The following is a 25051-nucleotide window of genomic DNA, read 5'->3' as shown; positions in this document are numbered from 1 at the left end:
CAATCACACAAATAGTTAAGATGGCTTTTCAAATGACAGTTGAGTGCTAATATGAGCTACACTGGAAAATACTAATCAACAAACTAAATACACATCCATTAAAATGTAGGAGTCCAGACATATGAAGACAGAAAAAGAATTCTTTGCAACTCCATTGAAATCAGGCTGATAAACATCTGCCCTAGAGCTCCTCTTTCAGCCAGTTGGAGAGGTTAAGAAAAGTAAGCATTACTTTGCACTTTCATGCGTGAAGAAAATATTATTATTGTTGTTATTAATAGCAGCAGCTAACATTTAATTGAGCACTTAATTTATTCCACAATGGGTTAAGACTTTATATACACAGAGTTGATGTGTTTAATAGAACCACCTGTATCTCTGAATGGAGATATTATGACGTGCATTTTACAGATGAAGAAACTGAGGTTTAAAGAAGTTAAGAAACTTGCCCAAGGTCATAAGATGTATCTGATTCTAATCTTTGCCACTATAATACAGCATGTTTTATAGCCGTGGTTATGAACTGGGGACGATTTGCACCCCCAGGAGACATCTGGCAATGCCTGGAGACATTTTGGTTGCCACAAACATACTTGGGTCACCCCTCCCATATGAGAGGCGAATAGACTCAAGACACATTCTGGGAAGTCAGGGGTGAGTCGAATAGTAACTCTAAGGGAGAGCCACCTGCCCCTCTTCCCATACCAGCCCTCTCTGACCAACCTGTGGCCATCTCAATGTCCAGCAGATGCTGGTGTTTCACAACACTTATTGGGCCCCTCGCTATACTAATGGCCAGTCCCCAACAGAAGCTCTTCTGCACTCTCTGTTAAACAGATCTAGTGAGGGCCTGGCAGGCATGAGGAACATTGGTTACTCATAACAATCCCTCTCCTCTCTCTCAATCCACCGCCCCTGCCTCCCAGCCTCAGCCTCATCCCTTTTCCTCCTGCAAACAACGTAGGGAGATGGATGACATCAGGTCCATCTGCTCCCACTCTACCCTACCTCCTTCTTCCACAGGACCAGAGTTTTAGATCCCAAGTTCCGGGGATCTAAAATTTAGAAACTAAAATTTAGAAATCTAATAGAAACAGCAGAAGGAGGAACTCAGAGCCCCACTGGGGTCTTTCAAGAGCTCTACACTGGAATGTCGAGGTCTTGCTGTAGCTGTTCATGAAGTATATTTTGATACCTAATAAGCTCTTGTTCTTTACATGCAAGGCCCCTCGGAGGTCCTGAGATCTCAAGACAGGGAGTGGGATATGCCAGAGCCCGAGAAATAAAGCAACAGAAGCCCAACTCCAATAGATACTGGGTAAAGGAAAGAATAAACCATGGTAATGCAGGACTCAGACACACCTATCGTTGTCCCAGACTTAGAGAACTCACATGGATTCCTAACACGTAGACACTGCTGCTAAATAAAAGAGTCCACTCCATCTTGAAAACAGGAAAACATCTCATTCCACCAGCCACACTGGCCTCTTGGAATACACACGAAAACGATAGGTGCTTGTCTTAAGAGGTGAGGGCACCAGTATATAATTCACATAAGGATGTGAATGAGGTAGATCACATCTGTGTGCTGTTCCACAACATAGGAACAAGCCCCACTGCCCCGCTTTCTTTATTTAAATATGAATGGGGGCTGATGTGCCTCCCTCTCCTCCCTCTTTTTTTAATTATGCCAAACGGATTGGCCTTTTAAGACAGTGGTTTACTTCTGTACTGTCCGTGTTATCCTGTTTTAATTGTTTTCATTTTTTCTCTTCTAACTTTGGAGTATCTAAAACATCTCAGCAGGAGGGCATTTTCCCATGAAATAATTAGCAGTCGTAGTAATTACATATAGGTTCTTAATATACTTCTATATGGAATGTGTTTTCACTTAAGTTGTATTTTATTAAATAGTTCCTTCTCCCCAAAAGTAATTTGAGAGCTCTATAAAGGATATCTTGAATATAAAGAGACGGTAGGGTAGATCAGAGTGGCTTCCTCCAAGAAATAGGATGGATCCTGAAATTAATCACTCAAACCGCAGCTAGAGAATTTGAAAGCAAAATCTGCAAAGTATGAACATTGATACTAAACATGGTAAAAAGATGGGCCACGGGGTGGAGCAGACAGACTTGGAGTTTGGAAGCCAGATGGACCAAGCAAGGAGCCTGACTCTGAGCTCACCAGCTGTGCAACTCGGGTGAGTTCCTTCACCCTTCTGAGCCATCCCTTGGCTCGTCTGTAAAATGCAAAAAAAAAAAAAAAAAAAAAAAAAAACCATCAGGTTTTTGCATCCTCCTGGATGAGGGATATAAAGTGCCTGACACAGCACATGACAGGGATTTGATAAATGGGGGCTGTTAGCTGTCCCATTGTGGATGTGAGAATAGTATTCTGCTGGCTAAAAGGCAGACACGAATGTTCTAGAACATGGCGATCCCGGAATGTGCAGTGAAGGCAGGAAGAGGAAGAATGGGCAGGGAAGAACAAGTTGGGATGGAGGAATGAACTCTTATCTCCAGAAGCAGAGCTAAGAATACCCACGGAGGCTTGGCACATGACAGCCTCCGCTGAGCCAAATGGCCCAAAGACTTCTGAATGAGCTTTTGCTGCAACAAAAAACTTTGGATCATTTTGAGAGCCTCCCGTGAGGCGCCAATATGTTGCAGTACCTTCCCGGCCCCGACACTGATGTGATTCATCGTAGGTAACATGAATACGCTCAAGCTGGCCAGCAGCTTGAAAAATTGGAGTCTATCAAATTGACCTTGAGAAACACAGGAAGGTAATATTTAGTGATATACCAGATGAAATCCTTGCGCAGAGATGTGAAGTGAGGAAGGACCTGAAGGGAAGTAGACCAGCAAATATCAAGGGTCAGGGAGTTGAGGGATGATATAGAGATGAAGCCTAACAGATGTCACCAGAGCAAGAAGGCCTTACGACTTCACATCCTCTCTGCAGGGTATGAATGGTGCAATGGAATGAAATGGTAACTACAGCTTCTGGTGCAAAATTTGAGTTTCCATAATCATCATCTTGGGAAAATGAGGAACACAATATAATGGCATACACAGAGAACTAGTGAAAAGATGAGAGATGATGAACAGGTTGAGTTTCTTCAGCCTACAACCTATCAAATCTAATTTTAAACATCCGGAGCCGCGTGTATTAGTTTTGTTTCTGTTCCATTTTCCTTTTTCTGTGTCCCCGACGGTGAATGATTCCGAATAATTCTTAGTCTGGGATCACCGGTCTACCTCAAGGTACTATATGTTAGAGTAAAACTATAAAACAGCAAATTCTATCATCTGAAATTGACTCACAGGGACCCAATTATGGCTCAAAATATAAGAAAGAAAGACTGAACAGTGGGTCTTTGACATCATCCATCCAACCTTTTTCCTTAAAGATGAGGAAACAGAGGCTCCAAATAGATCCAGAGGCTTACCCAAGGTCCCATCGCTAATTGGGGCAGGTCCAGGAATTTCTGCTCTAAGCATCAAACAATAATTAAAATAGGATAAATGCAGATGAATGTGTTCTCATATATATTGTGTTCTCAGAAAAGAAGAGGATAAATTTAATGATGCAAAAACAGTTGTGCTGCAGCATTATCTTCCAAGACTGGTTTAAACATGAATGTCACGGTACAATCAGATTACCATAGTGTCACTAGCATCCCTGGAATTTTACCTTTCTAGTTTCAAATATTACATCAAATAGGCAGAGTTTTACAATTTTGACATGCCCTCCTGTTAGTCCCAAGAACACTGCAAGCCCTCAGCAGTTGTCTGTCTACACTGTCAGTGGGAATGGAAATTGGAGCAACAAGATAAGAAATGACTCGGGAGGTCGGGCACGGTGGCTCATGCCTGTAATCCCAGCACTTTGGGAGGCCTAGGTGTGTAGATCATGAGATCAGGAGATCGAGACTATCCCGGCCAACATGGTGAAACTCCGTCTGTATTAAAAATACAAAAATTAGCTGGGCGTGGTGACGCGTGCCTATAGTCCCAGCTACTTGGGAGGCTGAGGCAGAAGAATTGCTTGAACGCAGGAGGTGAAAGTTGCAGTGAGTCGAGATTGTGCCACTGCACTCCAGCCTGGCGACAGAGTGAAACTCAGTCTCAAAAAAAAAAAGAAAAAAGAAAAAAGAAAAAAAAAGAAAAAAGAAAATGACTCGGGAACTGTTACCAAAATTTTAAATGCATATGCCCTTTGAATCAAGGAGTCCACTGCTAAGATTCTGCCCTAGGCATGTACTCACAAATGCATAAATAAAGAATGTTCACAGCAGCATAGTTTAGGCCCAATATCAGATGAAATTGTAAGAAAGACTGATGCAAGAAAGAGAGAACTGTGAAACACCATTGCTTGGAATAACAAATAGCAAAACAATGCAAACAACCTAAATGGCCACCAAAGGGAAGACTGCTTATAGCATAAGCACATGATGGAATATTATACAGCAGTTAAAACAATGAAGTAGATCTATATGCACTAATAAGAGATCTCCTGTAGTACTAAGTTTAAAAAACAAAAGTACAGAACAGAATGTGAGTGTGTTTGCTGGTATATAGATAACCTTTTTCTGGAAGAATACATAATGTTTATCTTCCAAGAGAAGGACCAAGAACGACTTTCACATTTCATTTTTCACCTTCCCATTCTGCGTGTAGATTCAAATAAGATGCACGTATTCCCATTTGTACTCTTCTCAATACATCTCTAAAGATTACTACTATCCCACCTACTAGAGGTTACTACTTTTTAACATTAGTCAGAAAGACAATAAAATGATCAGAAAAAGTAAGACTCTGTCTTCTTTATTAAACCCAAAATAATAAGCCCAGTGAGCTCAAGATAAGGGCTCATTTCAAATATACTGAATTTCAAATATTTCATCATAAATACACTGAAAAAGCAGAAATAAATCTTCCTTTTCTTTATTTTCATTACTTTTCAGTCCAGAGTACCAAAAATTTTCTTAAGTACACTGTGGTCTATTTCTTCAAATGGCAAGAAATCTTTCACAGCATTCAAAAATGATGACAGCCTCCACAGGGTGTATCCAGCCCCCTTCAGGCTCTGCTCCCAAACACGCTGCTCTATCTCCTCCTCCCCCTCCTCCCAGGGCCTCTGCACCTGCCATTCCCCTACCCCATCTGACCCTTCTCCACCCTCTTCAGGTCTTTCTTCAGATCTTAGTTCAATCACTTCTTCCTTGGGGACCCCAAAGTTCTCCCAACTCCCTGGCATCGTTACTGATTCCTAGGACCACTCACTGCTTTTTCAAGTTTACATTAAGATCTGTGTTTTTTGACTAAATTTGTCTTCCACAACAGGCTGAAAGCTCTACGAAGACAGTGGCAATGTCTGTTGTCCTTAACAGTTGACCCCAGCACCTATCACAGAGGTGCACTTCATGAATATGTGAATGAATGAAAAGTGAATGAATGCAGTCTGGACTTCATTCTGAAATCCAGCGATGTTTCAAAAATCAAACAGCTCACATCACTCTCTAGCTCAAACCCTCTAATGTCTTCCTCACCGCTATCTCAGAGTCTACCAGACACCCATCCCCCAACAGCACCTCTCCTACCCACTCCATTCATCTCCAGCCACACTAGCTTCCCTGATGATCCTTGAAATCTCCAGGCTTGTGCCTACCTCTGAGCCTTAGCATATGCTGTTCTCACTGCTAAGAGAATACTTCTCTTGACATCTGCATGGCTTACCTCTACTTCATTCAGGTCTCAGATCAAATGTCACAACTTTGGAAGGCTCCCTGCTGATGACTCCATCACGCTCACGCTATCACTCCCCCCACCTTCCTCTGCTTTACAGTCCTTTATTTACTGACATTATGATAAATATTAAACTTGACTATGGTCTATTTTTCCTACCTAGAAGGTAAGCCTATCAGGGCAGGGATTCTGTTTCGTTTAATACTATATCCTTGGTCCCAAGACTAATGCAAGCCCTTAGTAAATATTTATGGAGACACGTATCAACATCAGCTTCTACATAGACAGAGAAAAGTAAGAAATCAGAGATAGGGTTAAAGCCTCCTTCTTTCTAATCTTAAAAACCATAAGCATAACAGCCTCCTAGTTGTAATCATGGGCGTTCACCACGTTTTATTTTTCTTAATAAATGAGTTAAACGAATAAACATTCTCAAACCCCTGATTAATAAAGCAGATGACACTGACAATGAACTATAAACAAATGCGTGAATAATAATGGACTTGCTCATGCTTTCATTCATAAAACAAACAAAGTGAAGATGACTTTAAAAATAAAGACATGATTCCAAGAGCAATAAACTTTACACACTCCACTAAAATCTCCATGTGGTTAGCCCGGCATGTGTATTTGACAATTAAAAAAAACAACAACAGTCAAGCGCTTACCCATTCTCCTAAAATGCGTGACACTGCTTCACTCGCCCTTGCCATGTTCCTGCAGGCCAAGATCACATGTGCACCATGGAGGGCAAAAGACTTGGCAGTTTCGAACCCTATGGTTTAAAGGAAAGTCAATGTTAGAAAACATAACATCAACACAGTGAGTCATGTTGAATGGCCTTTACCGGAGCACCACTTAAATTACCCCAAGTTCTCAACCAGGGGTGATTTTGACCCCCAGGGCACAGAAGCAAATGTCTGGATACATTTTCAGTGGCCACGGTTGTGGGGTAGAGTCCTACTGGCATCTAGTGGGTAAACACCAGGCATTACAAAACATCTTCCCATGAACAGGGCAGCCCCTGACAACACAGAACCATCTGGCCCGGACTGTCAACACTGTGATGGTGAGAAAACTTGTCCTAGGGATGCAGTGATTTCAAAGATGAAGACTGGGACATAGAAGAGTTCACGGCATGTCCAGCCATTTAACCATCAATAATGACCAGATCCTGTGCCCACGATAAGGACTTTATGCTCCACTCTATGGTAAGTGTCCCCAGCACCTCTGCTTCCACCAGTGTTACCTAGGTTTCTTAGCCCCATTTCCTACTGAGAACAATTAGAAAAGATGGACAAAATAACACACGTGCATACACACCCATATCTGTCTGAAGGCATCAGAAGGGCACTATGACTAAGAATTTTGGGGGCCAAGATCTGCAAAAATTGCAAGGCCAGCATTTGGCAGCTTTTTTCCTTCAAGGCATATTTCATTTCCAAACATAGTGGTTGGAAGCCTGAGAAGATGGGCTGAGCTTTTGGCAATTTTATAACAGGGAAAAAGACATAAATTTGAGCTCAGGACCCACCAGGAAAGGGCCACGGTAAACACACCAAATCTTTGGTCGGGATCCTAAAGAGTTATACCCTTGCTGTAATAACAAGAGACAGTCCAGCCTTCACAAGAGTGGAAACTCAGCTTCAGGCCATTTCAATTCCTAGTTTGATTAAAGTGATCAGTCCCTATCTATCCAATTTCCAGAAGCAAGAGAAAATGTTCTCTGGAGGAAGATACCATTATCTAGAGTCTCAAATTACCACTATAATTATTTCAAATACTCATATAAACTCTCAGACATTCAAACAAAATAGCTAAGCATACAAAAAGAAAAAACTTCACCAAAAGCCAGAGGGGAAAAAAATGGAAATAAATGCACAGGAGATCTGTCTAATCAAGTTATTCAGAAACAGTGATTAAAATAAGTCTGACTGATAAGTTCAAGGAACAAAAAGGCAAGATGGAGAATTTTGCCAGGGAATTAGAAACAATAAAAAAAATCAAATAGATATTCTGAAACTTAAACAAAATAAGAGTAATAAGAGTAAAGAAGAATTCAACATATAGGTTAACAGAATACAAGACACAGCTGACGACAAGATTGAGGAAACTACAAAATAAGTTAATAAAAAAATCCAAAGTGAAGCATAAAAAGAAAAAAATAACACAATAAAACAAAGCAAAAAAGAGACATATGAAACACATTCTCCCAGGCTCTTACACATACATGTAATCTGAGTTCCAAAACAAGTGAAATAGACTAAGAAAAGCAATATTTGAAGACAGAATGGCTGATAATGTTACAAAATCAATGACGCATATATAGCCACAAATTCAAGAAGTATCCTGAGCCATAAGCAGAAATATGTATGTGTATGTGTTGACATGTATATGTATAAATGTGTGTGTCTACATGTATGTGTGTGTGTGTATATATATATATATGTGCAAGCCACAACCAGAAATGTACGTTTGTATGTATATATATATTTATGTCTGTGTGAGCCACAAACAGAAATATATATGTGTGTATCTCTATGTGTGTATGTGTGTGTAGATACACATATATACACATACATGTCAAAGCAAGGCACATCAGAGTAAAACTGCTAAAAACTGCAGATAGTTTTAGAAGTAGTTAGAGACCAGTAGCTACAAGACTGATAGTTATACCTCTCAGGAAAATGATGGAAGCCACAGCTGAAAAAAATAAAACTTTCATCTTACAATTCTATACCTAGTGAAAATATTCTTGAAAAATAAAGGAAGAGAACAAAAATTTTAAGCAAATGAAACCTGCTTTTTGTTTGTCACCTACACTACACCTAGTGTCGCGTATAGACCCACACTAGAGGAAACACTAAAGGATGCTCTTCAGGCAGGAGGAAAATGACCTTAGCTATAAACCCAGAGATGCAGAAAGTAACAAAGAGCAACATAAAGGGTAATGACATGTTAAGATCCAAATGGTAAGAGTGAACTCTGTGAGTTTTAAAATATATAGCAAAAATTACTATATCAATAATAATAACAATGCTTAACCTAGGAGGTGAGTAATGGAAGTAAAGTATCCTAAGGTTCTTGTCTTCTCCAGGAAGTGATATAATACTGATTTATATTAGATTTTAATAAGTCAAAGATGCAAGATGTAAATCTCTACAAATTTAAAAAGCTAATGGAGAAGAAAAGTAGAATGATAAAAAGGCAAGAAAGGAGAGAAGATGACTAGGTACAGTGGCCTGTAATTCTAGCACCGTGGGTGGCCAAGGCATGAGGATCACTTGTGACCAGCTTGGGCAACATAGCAAAACTCTGTCTCTACAAAAATTTAAATTAAAAAAGAAATAGCCAGGTGTGGTGGCAGGTACCGGTAGTCCCAGCTACTCAGAAGGCTGATGTCGAGGGATTGCCTGAGTCCAAGAGTTCAAGGCCACAGTGAGCTATGATTATGCCACTGCACTCTAGCCTGGGTGACAGAGCAAGGCCCTGTCTCAATTTAAATGAAAGAAAGAAAGGAAAGAGAAAGAAAGGGAGAGAGAGAGAGAAAGGAAAAAGGAAAAGAAAAAAGAGAAAGGGAGAGAGAGAGAGAAAGGAAAAAGGAAAAGAAAAAAGAGAAAGAAAGGATAGAAATAAGGGAAAGAGGAATATAGAATAACTTAACAGGAAGCCAATAATAAGGTGGTATATTTAAACCCAAACCCAAATATATCTGTCATTACATTAAATATAAATGGCCTAAAGACAGCAATTAAAAGAAAAAGTTTGTCAGACTGAAGAAAACATAAATATACATATACTCTCCTTATAAAAGAATGTACATTATGTTTTATACCTTATTTAAACATAAGGATAAAAAAATTAAAGAATAGAAAAGGTATACTGTATAACACGAGCCAAAAGAAATCTGATATAGCTGTACTAATTTCAGAAAAAAAAGACTCTAAAGCAAGAAGCATTACAAGAGAAAGTGCTGAATATTTCACAATGGTAAATTTCAATCCACCAAGAATACATGACAATTCTAAATTTATATGTACTTAATAATAGAGCCTCTCAAATATGTCAAAAATTGACAGAATTAGGACAATAAATAGACAAATTCACAATTATAACGGACAATTTTAGCATATCCCTCTTAGTAACAGATAAAATAAGCAGACAAACACAAAGTATATAGAAGATTTGAACAACTTAATTGATAAACTGAAAATAATTGAATATGATAAACACTGAAAGCAACAGCAAAATATACTCAAGTACTTCAAGAATACTTACCAAAACTGATGATTTGCAGGGGCAAAAGCAAGTCTCAATGAATTTCAAAAGATTAAAATTAGAAAGTATGCTCTTTGACCGCAATGGAATTAAATTACAAATCAATAATAAGATCCCAGAAAATTCTCATTTCTGGAAATATATGTATAAATAAATAAGACATTATGGCTCAAAAAATTACAATGAAAGTTAGAAATATTTTAAACTCAGTAATTACAAACACATATACAAACTTAAGGAGTATAGCTAAAGCCATGGTTAAAAGAAAATCTATAGCCTTAACTACATATATTAAAAAGAAGACCAGGCACAGTGGCTCATGGCTGTAATCCCAGGAATCGGGGTGGCCGAGGCGGGTGGATCGCTTGAGCCCGAGAGTTCGAGACCAGCCTGGGCAACATGGCAAAATTCCATCTCTACAAAAAATTAGTTGGGCGTGGTGGTGCACACCTGTGGTCCCAGCTACTCAGGAGGATGATCATGCCACTTCACTCCAGCCTGGGTGACAGAGTGAGATCTTGCTCCAAAAAAAAAGAAAGAAAGAAAAAATGATGATCTAAGCATCCAAGATGATCTAAGCATCCATTACATTAGGAAAATAACCCAGCAAATTAAGCCTAAAGAAAGCAGAACGATGGAAATAAAAGGAGAAAGGAGAAACTTATAAATCTAAAACAAACATAAAATACAGAGAAAAAAAGAAGCTAAAAGTCTGTCAATTGAAAAAACTAATAAAATTGATAAAGGGCTAGCAAGAATGACAGAGAGAGAGACAGAGACAGAAAGAGAGGGCTTGAACAACCAATATCAGGGATGAATAAAAGGACATCATTATGCCACATAAAAGCATAAGTAACAAAAGCAAAACTAGACGAGTGAGGTTACATAAAACTAAAAAGCTTCTGCACGTTAAAGAAAACAATCAAGACACTGAAAGGGCAAGCTACAAAATAGTAAAAAATACTTGCAAACCTCATAACTGATAGTGTTCATATCCAAAATATATAAGGAACTCCTAAAACCCAATAGCAAAAAAAAAAAAAAAAAAAAAAAAACCACAGATTTTAAAAACAAGCAAAGGAACCAAATAGACAATTCTCCAAAGAAAACATACAAATAGCCAAGTGTATGAAAAGGGGCTCACTGTCACTAATTCTCAGGAAAATGCAAATTGAAACCACAGTGAGATGTCACCTCACACCTGTTAAGGTGGTTCTCATCATAAAATGAAAGATAACAAGTGTGGTTCAGGGTGTGGAAACAAGAGCCCCCTTATACGTGAGAAACTTACATTCCTTAGTGGAATGTAAATTGGTGCAACTATTATGAAAAACAGTATGGAGGTTCCTCAAAAAATGAAACAAGAATTAAAAATTGCTGGATTATGATCCAGCAATCCTACTTCTGGATACATATCCAAAGAAACTCAAATCAGGATCACAACAATATGTCTGCCCTCTCATGTTCACTGGAGCATTATTCATACTAGTCAAGACATGGAAGCAGCCTAAATTTCTACTGATGAATGAATGGATAAAGGAAATGTGGAAGACACACACACAAACACACACACACACACACACACACACAAACACACACAATGGAATATTATTCAGCCTTAGGAATGAAGGAAATTCTGCTATTTGCAACAACATGGATGAACCTGAAGGACATTATGCTAAGTGAAATAAGCCAGACACAGAAGGACAAATACTACATGATACAATTTATATGAGGAATCTAAGACACTCAAACTCATAGAGGCAAAAAATAGAATGGTGGAGGCAAAGGGCTGAGGGGAGAGAGAAACAAGGAGGTATTAGCCAAAGGGTATGAAGTTTCAGGTACGCCAGATGGAAAAGCCCTAGAGATCTACCATATAGTACTGTGCTCATATTGTATCATGTACTTATAAAATATAATGGTTTCACAGGTATATACTTATCTCCAAACTTATCAAGTTCTATACATCAAATACGTAAGGCTTTTTGTACGTCAATCATACCTCAATAAAGTTGTTTTTAAAAATGAAAAATAAAGAAAAGGACTACAGATCCTATGAACCCTAAGAAGATCTTAAGATATGGTGAACAACTTTATACCAGTGAATTTACAATACAGGTAAAAAAGACAAATTCCTAGAAAAACACTACAAAAAAAGTTGCCACAAGAAGAAATGGAAAACTGAAAAAGTTCTGTATATTTTAAAAATATGAATCTATATTTTAAAGTCATCTCAAAAAAGGGGAAAGGAGAGGAGGGGAGGGGAGGGAGGGAGGAAAAAGAAGAGGCGGTCTAATCCAGAACTTGAACACCAAGCCATTGCTCTAAACTAAAAAATACCACATTTTGTAATCTGTGGTGGAAGACCATATAGAGTACAGTACAATAACAAAGTAGTCAATTCTACTAGAGAAGGCAGCCATGCAATTCAGCCAAACCCATGTCAAACGGCCATAAATTATTGTTTACAAGATAATGTTAATATGCATGCAAAATCAGCATACTGTTATCTTCCTGACATCACCATGTGAAAGAGCCTAGTAAAGTTCATTCATTCATATCACTCCCACAGGCCTAATCTTCATAGAAAACAGTCTATTTATACAGAATACTTCTCGAGGAAAATCAGCATAGCACAGAGGAAAACTCAAGTTGGACACACTTGTGTTGCTGCCAGTTCTAACCACGTACAAGCTGTGGGATCTAAGGTCACGCCTTGAACCCATGTGAAACTCAGTTATCGTTTCTGTAAAATGGGGAATAAGTGGTAAACATATATTGAGAGCCTAACATAATCATAGTAGGTGGAAAACAAATGTTAGTTGCCTGCTTTTTGCAAAATCCTTGGTGTCCTATGCCTCTTCCCCAATTTGTACGACCTACCAAATCCAGCACAGTCACTATGACTAAAAAATTAAAACTTGCTCCTAGATGTGCTACCAATGGTAACCCGAGGGCTGAATGACTTTAATACCAACCAGAATTCAAAGAAATCAGCCTCGGGCTCCACCATTCCGTTTGTCTGAATATGGACTCTGGAGCACAATTTAACCTCATTGCTGAGACAACTTGAAATTATTTCTTGAGATTTTGCCAAATCCCATATTCCAAAATACTTACTTATTACCTAAAGATGACCTCTGATACTTAAATCAGATGCTGAAATAATGCACAAAGGATTTCAAACCTGAAGTATTTAACACCTAAATCCATTTGACTCCCCTTGAGTATGTGGGTAGTAAAAGGTTTTTGAAGCTGTATCTCCAACCTTTAAAGCAAGACGACAATAATCTCAAATTTACTCATTTTTACCTGTGATACCAATGTCACCCCTTATCACCAGTGAGCAAAAGACACCTAGATCATTTGGGGAAAATGAGAGAAGTAAAATGCCAGGTTTTGTAGCCCAGCTGGCTGGGGGCAGGCACCAAACAAAGTCTTGCTGACTGATCTGCCCCAACAATCAGGCTAATGAGATGCTGACAGCCAAATGCAAGCAACACAGTGACCAAACACAGCTGCATTTGTGAGCCCGGGACTTCACACACCCAGAAGATCTTGGACGGAATGGTGGACTCTGGGTCCCTTTGAAATTTCCAGGTCAAAGCAATGATCAGGAATATCTTTCTTCACAGTTTCATCACAGGGTATTAAAAGAAAAAAAAAAAAGATGTAAGAGAGTGGAAATGAGAGTAAACACAATTCTTAGTCATTCATTAGCAGCTACGTTTTTAACAGATTGAGAAAGCATCGATATAACGCAAGGCCAGGCAGGTTCCAGAACTTGATTGATTGACTGATTGACTGACTGAGACAGAGTCTCACTCTGTCACCCGGGCTGGAGTGCAGCGGTGCAATCTGCAATCTCTGCTCACTAGAACCTCCACCGCAGGGATTCAAGCGATTCTCATGTCTCAGTCTCCCCAGCAACTGGGATTACAGGCGCGTGCCACCACACCCAGCTAATTTTTGTATTTTTAGTAGAGACGGGATTTCACCATGTTGGCCAGGCTGCTCTCGAACTCCTAACCTCAAATGACCCACCCACCTTGACCTCCCAAAGTGCTGGGATTACAGGCGTGAGCCACCACACCCAGTACAGAGCTTTATTTATCCAATTTCTCAGGTAAGCTCCTTGAGCCTTACGCCCTCCAATCTCCATATTTCGCCAGACTAGCACCCAGTAGGATTCAATAAATATCTGCTGAAGAAACAAATGGTTCTTGCAGACTACTAATAGGCTGCAGCTCTGGACTATTTTAAAACAACCCAGGCTGTTTCAAACTGCAACACGATGGCCCTCTTCCTTCCTTTATAATAATGAATAAATATTAAAATCCTGCAAAGATACTGCTCACTGTAGTTTTGAATGATGCTACCAAGAAATCTGTGGGGGAAAAGCATGCCGTTTTTCTATCAAATTTTATTTTCCCAAACAAACCTGTTAAGTCATGCTATCTCACTTGACAAAATAATCCACGGCAAAGGACTTTTTATTACCAGAAAGGGCACATCTGACAAGACAGCAGCAACAGGCTACAGGCTCAAGCTTCCACCCTCTCTCCTTTAGAGAATTCCTGACTGTAGTTATGGGTAAGCCATCTGTCTCTGTGTCTTGTGAAATTACACTCTGGTTCTTACATCTTCCTTTATCTAAGCAATGCATTACCCGTTGCTAGTCTACTTTTAAAAGCTGCAATAGACAACTCCATTTTCTTACCCTTTACAATTGCCTTTGGAACAGAAACAAAGCATGGCTATTTCAAAAGATGATAGTTTAACAGGAAGGACAATAACACTTTTATAGTAAACCATATCTCTAGAGTGTGGAGTTTTATATAAAAAAAAGTTTAATAATGCTACCTACTGTTAAAGTCCTGGATAAAACCCAAGAGAATAACATCCCTCACTCTTGTAATACTGCAGCTGACGGCCAGTTTAATTAGCTAAATGTAGTAGTGCTAAGCCTATTCTGCACAGTGCCAAAGTTTGTGCAAAATAATGAAGGCAATGGTTTACTAAATTTAATAACCTGATTCATCTTATAAAAAATTAACTTTATGACAATGTTTAAATTGAACTAGCTTAACTGCATGGAGATGGCAAGAGTGTGTTCGGAAGAATATGTAAACCTAATAATACCAAGAAAATAAAGAAAGACGTTTTAAAGCAATGAACAGCATCAGTTTTTCTAGCACTTGTTACATCAGATGCAATCAGAAAAATGACGTGGCCACGGAGGCTTAATAGCTCACTGTCTTGGGTTTTAAGCTTTGAACACAAACATTCAAGTTCTATGAAATGGAAAAGGTGCAAAGTAATTTAAATACCTACTTATCTTATACTATCTTACATAGTTTTCACTCTTTAGAACAGAGGTCACAAACTGATGATCAGAGGACAAGTCAAGCCCACAGACCTGTTTTGTGTGGCCCATACTTTCTTCCCTTCCCTTCCTTCCTTCCCTTTCCTTTCCTTCCTTTTCTTTCCTTCCTTCCTCCCTCCCTTCCTCCTTCTCTCCTTTCTTTTCTCCTTTGCTCCTTCTTTCTCTCTCTCCCTTCCAACCTCTCTTCCTTCCTTCCTTCCTAATTTGAATTAGTTGCCAGCATTAAAACACTGGGGAGATCACAGGTCCAAAAGCTAGATGTGTAGCTTCTCTGAAAAAGCTTACACCACTGGGGGCCCAATCCCACGTGGTGACAGGTTAGCTGAGAAGCCACTGTCAGCTAGAGGTGGGGTTTGGGCTTTCTAGTTGGTCATGTTGACCATGATCATCACCCGTGCTGCTGGCATTACCCGCCAGGCCACTGCAGGCACTTGATGCTCAGTGCACATTATCCAGGAAACATCCTTGCTAGAGACATGACTCAAGCCTTACCACAAAACACCCTCAGTCCATATGTTCACACCTCAATCACCGAATCTCAAAGAACATCTCCCACTGATCTGGTTGAGATTTTATTTAAACCATGTCAAACCCTACTCTGTCAAGTGTGAGAATATTAGGATGCTAGCTATGCCTTGGAAAACCCCGCAGTAGCACTTGGCTTTGCGTGGACAGAGAAGCACAAGGGTAGCAGGCTCAGGGATCTACAGGAGCTTGGACCCATGGTGCAAGCTCCCTTGCATTTCACAAATGTCACTGAGTGGCAGCAGAACCTCTGGGCCAAGAACTTTACTGGAAGGAGAGATAAAGATGAAACAGAGAAGCAAAAAGGCAGGGTGCTTGGCAAAAAAAAAAAAAAGATCAAGGATTGGGGAGCAACTCCGTGTAAATAAATCACATCAATACAACAGAGATGAAGCTCCATGAAGCAAGCGAAAACTGTGGGACTCCTCTGTAGGCAGCGGGAGCCTGTGGATTTAGGCAGGGAGTAAACACTATGAGTTATTATTCATATTATTATTTTATCCATTTACAGTACCTCCAGTGGTCACAGTGGACCCGCTCAAGATACTGTGGCCTTGTGACCAGCCAGGAATGGACGAGGTGCCCTCTTATCCCGAGCAGCTCAAGGTATAAATTAGAAAATCATGTAGGAAGCAAAAAAAATCTACAAAGCCAGGGACCGCCTAAGTCTAGGTGTCCAAGGTGCCCCGTGGGCCACTGGTGAGCTTGGCAAGTTGTTTACCCAGACAGGAACACAAAGGGAGAAATGGCTTGGGCATGGTGGTGGAGAGCATTGGAGCAGGCAGCCGCACACCATGAGACTCACTGGTAGGTTGGACAGGTGGGGACAGGTGGGGACAGTCGCCCACAGAATCCTCAGGCACAAAAAACATGAAGGTGGGAACCCTGTCCCCTCAAATACTGACAAAGCTCCCACAGAGGTAGGAGCTAAGAAAAAGGCAGCTTCTTTCCCCGATGCCAGGAAGGTTCCTTCTGGTTTAAGTTTTTTAATTTTCTCCATATTGTCGATGTACTTGGGCAGTGTCCCCATTTACTGTAAATTATGGTTTTAATTATCATTTTTATTAAGACGCCCAAAGGAGTTGGGGCTTACAATACCCGTAATTTCTAATGGGTGGTTATTATTAATTTATAATTGTGAAACACTGGGGACAAATGTTACTTGTAACTGGGCACAATTAAAAGGCCACAGAGATGGTGATTTCCAGCCCCCTCCAGCCCCGCCCCACAAACATAGCACTAAAACGATCTTTAGGAACCAATCAACAAGTTGTAGAATCTTCCAGCACACATCCTCTCCCTCCCTGGAGATCTGCCATTATGCATAGAGCAAGAAGATAGGCCTAATGTCTTTCAGCTTGGGTTAGATTTGGGGACAATGCAAATGTGGGGACTGTTTTTGTATTAACAGACTACTATCTTTAAGGATGAGTTTCTCCTATATCCTCCTAAAAGTAGGAAGGCCATACTTTCCAAGCTAATCTGATTAATGTAAATGAAATTACAGTGACATGACATTGACGATGATCTTGAAATCCAACTCCCCCACAGGCATTTCCAAATGAAGTTCTAAGATGTACACCACGCCTATATGCTCAATGCCACATCTGCAATGACTAGATAATCCATACCTCTGTTTGTGTAGTTACTTTGATTACCTGAATGATCACATTTGCCTCCCAGGCCATTTCAATTACATAGTTCTGAGTTCCAAAGAGTTAGAGATCGTGCTTACTAAACACGATCCACAGCTGCCAAATCTTAAGAAATTACAAAACTACACAGGTCTCTCTAGAGAAAAATAAGTCATAGCCAGCCCCGCTTTTTAAAAGTATGTGTTATATACAGCGAGCAACAAATCCCTACAGAGCTTCCTAAATAGCCCTAATAACATAAATACATCTCAAATATATTTATCAAAAAAAGATACCAACTCAAGAAGTGGGAAATGGGTCAGTTCATGTGGAATATCTTTAAAATACACCAGGCGGCATCTGCATGGTTTGGGCAGTACAGCTGAGGCCGTAATGTTTTGTAAAGCTGTACAATAAATCCCAGTTGACTGCATGAGATCTCTCGAGAGGCAAGACTGACCCCAGGCTGGCTACTAGTGCTGCCACTGTGCTGGGTGAATAAGTTCTCATTTAACCTGCCAGTGACAGTCCTGGTTAGTAATGAGTGAGAAAAATGCCCAAAGATTACAATTAACATGGTCCTAGACAGGCACACGCAGACAGATTCTACAAGTGTAACTACATTGAGTGGCAGTCCTGTCGGTAAAGATGTGGGGCAACCAGGCAACTTCATAGATTAATGAGGGATGGGGGATAGGAAATGGCTTAACATATTTGGGGGCAGTTGGGACATAGCTATCAAATTTGAAGTGGACATGCTCTTTGACCCAGCCACAACCAGAAATTTATCCTACAAATAGACTTGCTGACATGAGCAAATATGTGGGAGGAATATTCAGTACGGCATTATCTACAACAGACTGCAATCAGCCAAAATGTTTTATCAATTAGGTTAAATAAATTATATTGCATGAATAGGACAAAATACTGTATTACACCTAAAAAGAATGAGGAGAAATGATACGGAGATGCAAGGAAACATTTCCATGTTATAATTTTTTTTTTTTTTTTTTTTTCTCTTGAGACGGAGTCTCGCTCTGTCACCCAGGCTGGAGTGCAGTGGCGCAATCTCGGCTCACTTCAAGCTCCGCCTCCCGGGTTCACGCCATTCTCCTGCCTCAGCCTCCCAAGTAGCTGGGACTACAGGCGCCCGCCACCACACCCGGCTAATTTTTTGTATTTTTAGTAGAGACGGGGTTTTACCGTGTTAGCCAGGATGGTCTCAATCTCCTGACCTCGTGATCTGCCCGCCTCGGCCTCCCAAAGTGCTGGGATTACAGGCGTGAGCCACCGCGCCCGGCCTCCATGTTATAATATTAAGAAAAAAAGTCAAAGTACCGAACAGCGTGCACGTAAGACACAAAGTGGTTAAACAGGTGCCAACATTGATTACTGCAGGAGAGAGTTACCGGTTGGGGGCAGGAAAACTTCTTGTGCATTTCATAATGTCGACGCTACTTCCATTTTTAACACATGCATACATGCCTGCTATAGGAAGAAACTAAAAATAACAAACCAAATGCTATCTAATTGATAATTCATGGGCCTTTATGAATTTTAATACAGAGCAATCAAGGCAAGTGAGAAAAAAAGGGAGGAGCCTATTCCTATTCCAAACAAGGTATTTCCGGAGCATCCTGATTTATACAAAGGATGCTGTAAGGTCCAGGTAAGGAGGAGCACTTCAGAGTGTTACTCTTGGCTGGGTACCACGCCATGTGCTTTATGAAACACATTAACTAATTCTAAGGTGTTCTCTACAGAAACCCTATAAAGTGTCATTGTCATTTCATGTAAGAGAAAAACCACTGATACCCAATGTTAAAGAACTCACAAGATCAGAGGGCAAAAAAGGGGGAGGACCCCAATGGGCATGGTAGCCTGACTTCAAGGAGGTGTACCCCACCATCAGGCCCCCCAAACTACCACAATCACCATGTGACTGTGGATTTGTGATACTGTGATATAATAAGAAATACACACTGGGTCTTCATCCAGGTTCCTGGCACAGAGCTCCTAAAATCCTTGAAATTGGCCAGGCATAGGGTCTCATGCCTGTAATCCTAGCACATTGGGAAGCTGAGGCAAGAGGATCACTTAAACCCAAGGGTTTGAGACCAGCCTGGACAACACAGTGAGATCCCATCTCTAAAAAAAAAAAAATTGTGGACCACAGTGCCATGCACCTGCAGTCCCAGTTACTCAAGAGGCTGAGGTGGGAGGATCACTTGAGCCCAGAAGTTGGAGGCTGCAGTGAGCCATGACTGCACCACTGCACTCCAGCCTGGGTGGGTGACAGAGCGAGACCCTGTCTTAAAAAAACAAAAACCTTTGAAATTTTCTGAGCAATGTGGGTGAGGGGAGAGTCTTTTATTATTCACAATTAGAGAGTTGTGAATAATTGATAACCCCCACATTCCCCGCCTTGGGGGAAGAGGAGGGGCTGGAGATTGACTTAATCACCAATGGCCAATGATTTAAGTAATCATGCCTAGGGTAACAAAACCTCTCTAAGAATCCTAAATGGAGAGGCACAGTGGCTCACACCTGTAATCTCAGCACTTTGGGAGGCCGAGGCAGGAGGATTGCTTGAGCTGAGGAGTTCAAGACCAGCCTGGGTGACATATTGAGACCTCGTCTCTAATAAACAAAACAAAAAAACTTAGCCAGGCATGGTGGTGTGCAACTGTAGTCCCAGCTACTCAGGAAGCTGAGGCAGGAGGATGGCTTTAGCCTGGGAGGTCCTGGCTGTAATGAGCCATGACTGCATAATTGCACCACTGCACTGCAGCCTGGGCAACAGAGCGAGACCCTATCTCAAAACAACATCAACAAAAACCTAAACGATAGGGTTTGGAGAGCTTCCAGATTGCTGAGCATGTGGTGCCTGGAGAGGGGCATGCCGGGAGGGGGTATGGAAGCTCCACATCCCTTCCGCATGCCTGGCCCTATGTACTGCTTCATCTGTACTCTTTGTAATATCCTTTATCATAAACAGGTAAACATAAGTAAATATTTCCCTGAGTTTTATGAGCCATTATAGCAAATTATCAAGCCTGAGGAGATGGTCGTGGGAACCCCAATTTGTAGCCAGTGAGTCAGAAGTGCACTTGACAATCTTGAACTTGCTACTGGCATTTGAAGTAGGGGATAATCCTGTAGGACTGAGCCCTCAACCATGGGGTCTGTGCTGATTCTGGGTCGTTAGTGTCAAAACTGAATTGTAGGACACCAAGCTGCGGTCCAGAAAATTGGAGAATTACGTAAAAGGAGGGAACACTCCACACATTTGTCATGGGAAGGGCTCTGTATGACAGAAGAGGAAGACACAGTGTTTCCTTCCTTTAGGGTTAAGAGCACACACAAGAAGCAGCTCCTTGAGGCAGGAGAAACCAGCCTGGAATGCCCCCACCAGGCTCACACCCCACAGGGTCTTGACTGTCAGTCAAATACAAATCATGGGATTTGCTATCTATTCTCTGTGGATATTACGAGATATAGGCTTCTCATATGTGTACATGCTTGGCATGTGTATAATTTAAGCTAAACCTACTAAGCAGCTGTCCTGAAAGAGGGAGAAGTGGTCCAAATACCACCTGTTTCATCAACAGCCTACCAGTGCTCCCTTCGGTGTAATCCCATCAAGGCACAGAATTGAGGTCTCTTCAGCTGCTTTATTACATAAACCTACCTGCTGTATGGAATCCATTCCCAGACATTTGCATTGGCAAATGTTCTTCTCTTTTACTTGATATTTCATCTTGGGGCTCAGAATTAACACTGTTCTTTGCTTTTACAAACATTTATCTGTAAGGGCTGTGAGATGGGATCACTAGTCCACAGGAATAAGTTTCTCTCTATGTTCTTCCAACATCAATAGTTTACAATTATAGACTTAATTTAACCCCACTTCTATACTTCCAACCAGTAAAAAATGATCTTTACACCATGACCGTTACAAGTAATACTCAATTTTTTTTTTTAATTTCCAAAAGTCTTCACTGTCAAACTTTAAAGAACCAACTGTATTAACGTCCAATACAAAGGCCAGCCAGGCACAGTGGCTCAAAGTATAATCCCAGCACTTTAGGAGGCCAAGGCAGGAAGATCACTTGAGCTTAGGAATTCGAGGTTACAGTGAGCTACGATCCTGCCACTGCCCTCCAGCCTGAGGGATGGAGCAGATTCTGTCTCAAAAAAATAAAACATAAAGACCCTCCACCAATAAAAAGAAAGTAACACCACATGAAATTTTTTGTAATCAAAGTATACATGGCACTTTTTTTTTTTTTTTTTTTTTGAGACGGAGTCTTGCTCTGTTGCCCAGGCTGGAGTGCAGTGGCACAATCTCGGCTCACTGCAAGCTCCGCCTCCCAGGTTCACGCCATTCTCCTGCCTCAGCCTCCCAAGTAGCTGGGACTACAGGCGCCCGCCACCATGCCCGGCTAATTTTGTGTATTTTTAGTAGAGACGGGGTTTCACCGTGTTAGCCAGGATGGTCTCGATCTCCTGACCTCGTGATCTACCCACCTTGGCCTCCCAAAGTGCTGGGATTACAGGCGTGAGCCACTGTGCCCAGCCAACATGGCACTTTTATAAACTTGTCTGACAACCTTAGGAAGAAAAATAAAACAGCACAAAATAAAAAATAAAAAATTTAGGCCTCCTGTTAAAAAAAAAAAATGTAATGGAGCTTTTTAGAGGCAGAGACCTCTGTCTTTTAAAGGTTCTCAAGAAGACAAAGCTCTTTTGCTCCCTTTCTTCTTAATACAAGAAAGTAACAATTGCTCCATAATTCCACCCCCTACACGTGCTGTCTGGCCCAAGTTCATGTTCTTCAGAGGGCAATCCTTTTGTTAACTAACCAATGACACACACAGGCATGCGCGCACACGTGCACACACACACCCATGCTCTCACTTCGTATAATTCTGTACTCACACTCCTATCTACTAAGACAACCAAAGTGTTTCTGGTTGTTTAGAAGTAGAAAGATTTATCCTGAAGTTTGGCCTTTTTTATTTTGATGAATTAATTTATAGCCACTTCAAGAGAAGAAGGGAACCCGACTCTGAATTTGTAAGCACGCTATATTCTATTAGTGAATGTGTCTCATTGTTTTCACAGCTGGTACAGGATTTCCTTTCACCATTGAGGCCTCCGTTACTCTTTCTCGTCTGCTCGAGACAGGGTTCTTTATGATTTAGAGCAAGCAGGCCAGCCACCAGGATTCTACGCCCACACACTCATCCAAAAAGACCCCGTTCCTTGACTTTCTTAATGACCAAAAGGGCAACATAGTTTCCACCCCTGTCAATTAAGAAATGCTTAGGAGGGAATTGTTTAAAAAAGAAAAATTAAGAAAAAAAAAAAAAAAAGACCTTCATTCCATTGCCAGCTCTCAGAAATGAAAAAGCCAGCCCCATCCTGCACTGTCCATGTGGACAATGTGCTACCTTTCTAATTCAAGCACCTTTTTTTTTTTTAAAAAAAAAAAAAAAAAAAAAAGGAAGAAAGAAAAAGAAAAATTCAGATTGACCTTGGCTCTCACCATTAAAAAAGCGAAAAGTGGTATATTACTTTGCCTCTTGAAAAGATTAAATTCTTTATGCTACCAAAGTCACGCGGAAGTGCTCAAAACACAATGTTGGGAAAATTCAGCAGTTTTTTGAGGCTCACTTTTAAAGTGTCCAAATTGACTTTTCATTCTCCATCGCTAGTAACTTTTTAAGACGCAACTTTTCAAAAAGATGACTTAAATTCAGGCTTCGAAGCTACATCAACGGCCAGAGTTCCATTAACTCTGTGCTCTGTGGGCTCACCATCACCTTGCCTAAAATCAATGACTCCTCCAACTCCAAACCGGACATTTATTGTGATTGGTTAGGAAGTGGTACTCAAACATACAAAAAAGAGGCAAAATGTAAAAAAACTTTAAAGCAAATTGAGTTTAATAGAAAAACACCAAATTAAAGGATAATCCTTACCTGGTAGTTGCTGTTTTAAAAGTATCGATGATAATCAAAAAAAAAAAGTATCTCTGATAATCTATGTAACCAGATCACTATCTTAGATATCTTTAAGATAATTACTTTTTAAAGTTTTGTAAAATCTAACAGTGGCTTGTGTGTGTTTGTTACTATTGTTGTTTTGGTCTTTAAAAAAAATAATTCTGACACCATCTCAATTCAAATTGATAACATTTAAAGCAAGCCCTAAGATTCTGCTTCTGTGAGTTTTCTTGCAGCGGTCAAATATCCACAACAGTCCCGCGTGGAAGGCACGGGCAATGCTAGCTTTAAAACAAGGAAGTAAATTATACTCTTTACCTCACTTCTTTCACATGCCAGGATGCACGGAACAAAACACATCGAATCATTGCGAGTTTGACCTTTTTGGTTATAACATATTCAGTGATTACAGCACCCAGGTTCCCACAGGGCATACAATTGGTAAAAGAAATTCTCCATCACTTTTTACGCTATCTGAGAAGCCATCTGAGCTTGAATAAAATCAGACACTCAGAAGGGAGAGCTGGGAAGGAGTTTTTCATTTGGTAACACTTTGTTTGGGGATACCATGATGAGGGATGGGTGAAATACACCAATTTTGAAATCTATACCTCTCAGGAAACGTGTAATCTAACCATCAGCTGTGATCAGGCACCTTCTTGTGTGAATGTGAGGGATGCACGGAGGAGCTTCCAGCTGAGGCTGATTTTACATGACTTCTGGAGACTCGACAGCTGTAAATTTTTGTTTCATTCCCCTCACCCCGCTGCTGCTTCTGGGCCAAAAAGAGGGTCTTGGTAGGATCCCCAACATAGGTAATGTGAACATTGTGACTAGGATCAATTTAAATTCAAAAAAGAGAAACAGAGACAGAAAGAGCTCTGAGTTGGTGAAGGCTTTGGAACCCTAACAGAGGATTCCAACCTGCACGGCTTGCCAGGCAGAGGGTCTTGTCAGCAGTGGGAGCCTAAGCACTTGGGAGGCAAGTACTCCCCAAAAGATCCCAATAGAGATTCTTCCTAGAGTAAACAGCTTATGGAAGCATGCGCAACTAGAATTTTTATCTGGCTCAAAGCTGCCCCTAAGCACACACCATTTTAGCAAACACCATTTTAAAGTCTTTATCAGGGCAAGGTGGACTTGATTTTCTTCAGTGCTTTGAGACAGATACGGAAAAGGAGATAAAATCAACATGAAACCAAACAGTTTCTTGGAAGAGAAACAGATCAGGAATCTTACAATTCTTACGAGCTGAATTGCTCCCCTGCCATCCCAAACTCATACACTGAAGCCCTAACCCCCAACATGACTACATTTGGAGATGGGGCCTTTATGGTCATAATTAAGGATAAAAGAGGTCATAATGGGGGAGCCCTAATCCTATAGGACTGGTGTCCTTATGAAAAGGGGAAATCTGGACACAGCACACAGTGAGGAGACTATGTGAACAGGAAGAAGCCCACT

At 40.7% G+C, this 25051-nt stretch overlaps 1 protein-coding gene across 6 annotated transcripts in view; it reads right to left on the bottom strand.

Moving 5' to 3' along the window:
- The window catches only part of WWOX (WW domain containing oxidoreductase), a 1110761-nt gene that overhangs the window by 1039520 nt on the left and 46190 nt on the right, over positions 1-25051 (bottom strand). For all 6 annotated transcript variants that reach the window (XR_010152460.1, XM_009431284.4, XM_001144696.7 and 3 more), the window contains exon 5: positions 6419-6525. Coding sequence is in view for 5 of the 6 variants with exons in the window: in XM_009431284.4 (XP_009429559.4) it covers positions 6419-6525 (107 nt within the window). In the remaining variant the exon portion in view is untranslated. The remainder of the gene's footprint in view (positions 1-6418; positions 6526-25051) is intronic.

Source organism: Pan troglodytes, chromosome 18 (assembly GCF_028858775.2).
Source record: "Pan troglodytes isolate AG18354 chromosome 18, NHGRI_mPanTro3-v2.0_pri, whole genome shotgun sequence".
Classification (NCBI taxonomy): Eukaryota; Metazoa; Chordata; class Mammalia; order Primates; family Hominidae; genus Pan; species Pan troglodytes.
The sequence above is the reverse complement of the archived record's forward strand: the minus strand, read 5'-3'. Positions and strand labels throughout refer to the sequence as shown.